The sequence below is a fragment of the Mycetomoellerius zeteki genome, unplaced genomic scaffold (genome assembly GCF_001594055.1).
Source record: "Mycetomoellerius zeteki isolate Tzet28-1 unplaced genomic scaffold, Tzet1.0 scaffold683, whole genome shotgun sequence".
NCBI classification, from domain to species: domain Eukaryota; kingdom Metazoa; phylum Arthropoda; class Insecta; order Hymenoptera; family Formicidae; genus Mycetomoellerius; species Mycetomoellerius zeteki.
In genome coordinates this window covers 4,314-8,495 of record NW_017257701.1, presented here as the reverse complement: position 1 = coordinate 8,495, position 4,182 = coordinate 4,314, and the positions used below count along the sequence as shown (strand labels likewise).

The 4,182-nt window shown below is 31.3% G+C and overlaps 1 protein-coding gene and 1 pseudogene across 1 annotated transcript; both read left to right on the top strand.

Annotated features, from left to right (window-relative positions):
* Positions 1 to 527: 527 nt before the first annotated feature.
* LOC108728972 (uncharacterized) lies at positions 528 to 2,100 on the top strand (the record flags this gene model as incomplete). Its single annotated transcript, XM_018457841.1, has 7 exons — positions 528 to 713; positions 800 to 953; positions 1,276 to 1,415; positions 1,480 to 1,587; positions 1,640 to 1,723; positions 1,758 to 1,853; positions 2,050 to 2,100. Coding segments are annotated over exons 1-7 (789 nt in total), but the record flags the coding sequence as incomplete, so codon positions are not given.
* LOC108728974 (uncharacterized) lies at positions 2,101 to 2,564 on the top strand (annotated as a pseudogene).
* The last annotated feature ends 1,618 nt before the right edge of the window (positions 2,565 to 4,182 follow it).

The window sequence follows — 4,182 nt, the reverse complement described above, 5'->3', positions numbered from 1 at the left end:
TCCTTCTCCACGATTGAATTATCTGTGCTAATGTACCTGCTTCTGGTGTGTTTTGTGTCCAAAGCTGAGAAAAATAATAAATTACAGGATTTCTGTATCCATGTGCTATCAACTCACCAAACATTTACTTCGTGAAAAAATTATATGCACGTTATATGCTCGAAATGAGAGCAGAAGCATATGTAGAATAAAACGACGAATACAGTCATATCTTTAGAATTGAGTTTTAACGTCTAAATAAAAAGATAATAGCATTCTACGAAATTGTGTATCTAGCGCGTGAGAAATCGACAATGTACGACAATTTAGACTGTTTAGAGTAACAAATTAGTTCCTGAATATTAATCCAGATGGTGCTGTGAATGAAGTGTCAATAAAGTCACTAGATCTATAAAGTAATGCAATCTAAAAATCCTTTGTTCTCGATGGAGCCAAAATGGCGGCGGAAAGTGTAACTAGTACAGTTCTATATCGTTCAACTATACTTAAAGTACAATTGTATCTTCTTGCGGAAAGTGTCACATAACCTGTGTGATAAAGCAAAAATACATATTAAAATGCCAGGTTGTTGCGTGGATCTGTGCAAAAACCGCACAGAGAAAGGAGCTCGCTTATTTCGCTTGCCAACAGGCAAAAGAAATAGCGAAAGGCGATTAGAATGGTTACGATTAATTGAGAAAAATACATTACCTGAAAGAGCTGTAATTTGTGAGGTAAGTTAATAAAAAATTATAAGTATGTATGAAATAATGTAGTATTACAGTGTATTACTACAGTAATTTTTACGTAAATTTTGCAGGCACATTTTGGCGAGGACCAGTTTGAGAATAAAAGAGAAGATGAAAGAAAACTGCTCCGTCCATTCGCAAAACCAAATTTATTAGAGAAACACACAATAGAGGCGAAAAACCAATTAACAGAAAAGGTATCTAGATCTGTGGAGATAGAAATTTGTAAGTATAAAATAACACAATAGTACTTATAAATAAAAAATAAATATTACTTGGGGCTAGATTTTTGAACACATATTAATAAAAAAATATGGATAATTTAAAGTTGCAAGTGTATATATTTATAGAAACTTCAATGTGTGCATTCATATTTATAAGATTATACATTTTTATGACAAGCGAATTAGAAAATGAAGCCTCGAATTGTATACCTAACTATTGTATATATAAATTAACTTATTAATTATAATGATTTTATGTTGTTTAGTGTACTGTGTTAACTTGTTATTTGTTATTAAAGTTTAAATTGTTTAATTTTCCATAGATGACAAGCAGAACCCAATAAATATAAATTGCACTAGCTTGTGTAACGATAGTAACAGTCATACTAACGAGGACAACAGTAATAACATGACAAATAATATTGGAACAAATGTTGTGGATGAATCACAGAACACTCCATTAATAAAGAAAAAAGATAAAGATATTAGGAAATTGAAAAAAGCTTTACAAAAAAAAAAGAGAATGTAATATTTTGAAGAAAAAATTGCGGAAAAGAAATATAAATTTTGAAAAAGTGTTCAACGCAGATCAACAAAAGTTTATGACAAATTATAATCACAGAGGATCTTTATGGTCTGCACAAACAATAAATAAAATTGACAAATTATAATCACAGAGGATCTTTATCTGCACAAACAATAAATAAAGCCTTGAAACTGTACGTAGCCTGCGGACGAAAAGGCTACGAGGAGGTGCAACGGCAGAACTTGCCATATCCAAGTATCCGTACTCTACAGTATACGTCCATATCCAAGTATCCGTACTCTACAGTATCGCATACAAAGTTTAAAATTTGGGCCAGGTATTTTAGAAGACATATTGCAGCTGTTAAAGATGAAAGTTAGTATTGTTTTTCATATTTTTGGATATATACACACAAACATACATATATATATAATATTTATTTATTTTTATATAAGTATTGTACATTTTAACTGAAATTACTTTCATCGAATCAGCTCAATATAAATAAAAGTATTATATATATGCATATTTTATTGTAATGCTTATGATGTATTTTGTTATGCTATTTTAGATAGAGACATTTAAATCAGAAGAAAAACATGCAATACTACTTATAGATGAAATGTCCATAAAACCTGGTCTGCAATATGACAGAAGTACCAATGCAATTATTGGCCGACCAACAATGAAACTGTCAGGAGGAATGGATTCTTCTAATCAGCTAGCTACACATAGTATGGTATTTATGTTGTGCGGCATTACTACTAAGTGGAAACAAACCATTGGGTATGAATATACAGCCAATTCATTTTGCCCGCAAGAAATGACGAGAAAGATTTTAACAATTATTGAAAAGGCACACAATATTGGATTAATTATTAAGGTAGTACTTTCGGACATGGGAGCGCAAAATAGGAGTTGGTGGAGACTTTTTAATATTACAGCTGGTAAATGTAGTCAGCTAAAAAATTACATTCAACATCCATGTAACAATGAAGATAAACTATTTATTACACCAGATCCAGTTCATGTTTTTAAAAATACTGCATGCGCATTAACTGCAGGTAACACCTTTTATTTAGATGAAACAATAGTGAAAAAGTATAACTTACCGCACAACAAAGTCTCTATCAAACCTATTCGCGAGGTATATATGCTAGACCAAAAAGATACTTTAAAACTGTGTCCACACTTAAAAGAAAAATCAATAAATCCTTCTCACTTCGATAAAATGAACGTTGCCCTAAGTGTAGGATTATTAAACAACAACGTTGCTGCAGCCATATTATATCACATAGATAGAAAAAATATTGATTACGTGCATAAAACTACAGCGTGGTTTATAAGCACAATATACAAGTGGTTTAAGCTTCTGACTAGTCGTTATGAGAAACTTGCGCTATCCCATTTTCAGGACAATATATACACAGAAAATATCACTTTTTTAAAAGAATTTAATGAAATTGTTTATGGAATAACAGCAGTTGGAGATGGAAAGTGGAAACCATTCCAAAGCGGTTTGGTACATTGTACACAAACTGCTCTCGATATACAACATGAATATCTAAACAAACAAAATTTTAAATATTTATTATTAGGCAGGTTTACGCAGGATGCGTTAGAAAATTTATTCTCGACAATACATGGGCGAACATCTGTACCAGACGCACGAGAATTTAAACAATCATTGCGTCTTGTTTCTCTGTCACAATTTCAGGCAAACATTAATCGTGGTAATTATTCTGCTGTTGATATCGATCATCTTGTACAATATTGTACAGAAATAAAACTATTGGAAAATAAAAATAAGTCTAGACACATACAATGTCTCGAGAGCATTGAGAATGAAATATGGGATGATTGGGATGAAGAACTACACACTCCACTAATGCGAAATGAACCTTTAAATAATGAAACGCAAACTGCATTGTATTATTTGACGGGTGCATTATTACATAAAATTAAAAAAAATTACAAACATTGTACTACATGTTTTAATGCACTTGTAAATACTGATACAAATTCGAATGATGTCAATAATAATAATTTAAGTCTTTTCACCAAATTAAGAGAATATAAGAAAAATGTATTATATTTTCCTACTATGAATGTGTATAATATCATATATAAATGCGAAATATTATTTCGGTAATATGAGATTGATTTATTATCTAATAAGTTAAAACCTATAGAATTAGTCAATAAATGTTTACAAATGTATTCGACGGATTTTATTGATAATATTATATGTCATAATATTATATATAAACTACTAAAAATATTTGTTATTTCACGTATACATTTTGTTTTAAAAACAGACTGTGATAACATTATCAAAGCTATTCCTTCTTCTAGTCGTAGTGTCGCAATGAAGAAATCGGTGATAAATTATAAATGTTACGGAAAAAATAGGACTATATGTGAGAAAAACAAATAAAATATATTTTATATTTCATTTTTAGTATTTATTTGTTTTTCCTTCTTTGTAATATTAATTCATATAAAAGTGTCATTTGAAATTGCCACGTTATGGAGCCAAAATGGCGGACAATTGCGTTACTTTATAGATCTAGTGACTTTAGCTGCAAGCGGCCCGGCCCCGGAATTCGCATCACTGATTTCGGGCTGATTCCGGAGAGCGATCCCCACTACCACTCGAGTCTCAGCGGCCGAGCCGTCGACCGCTCACGTGACGCTCTGGCTC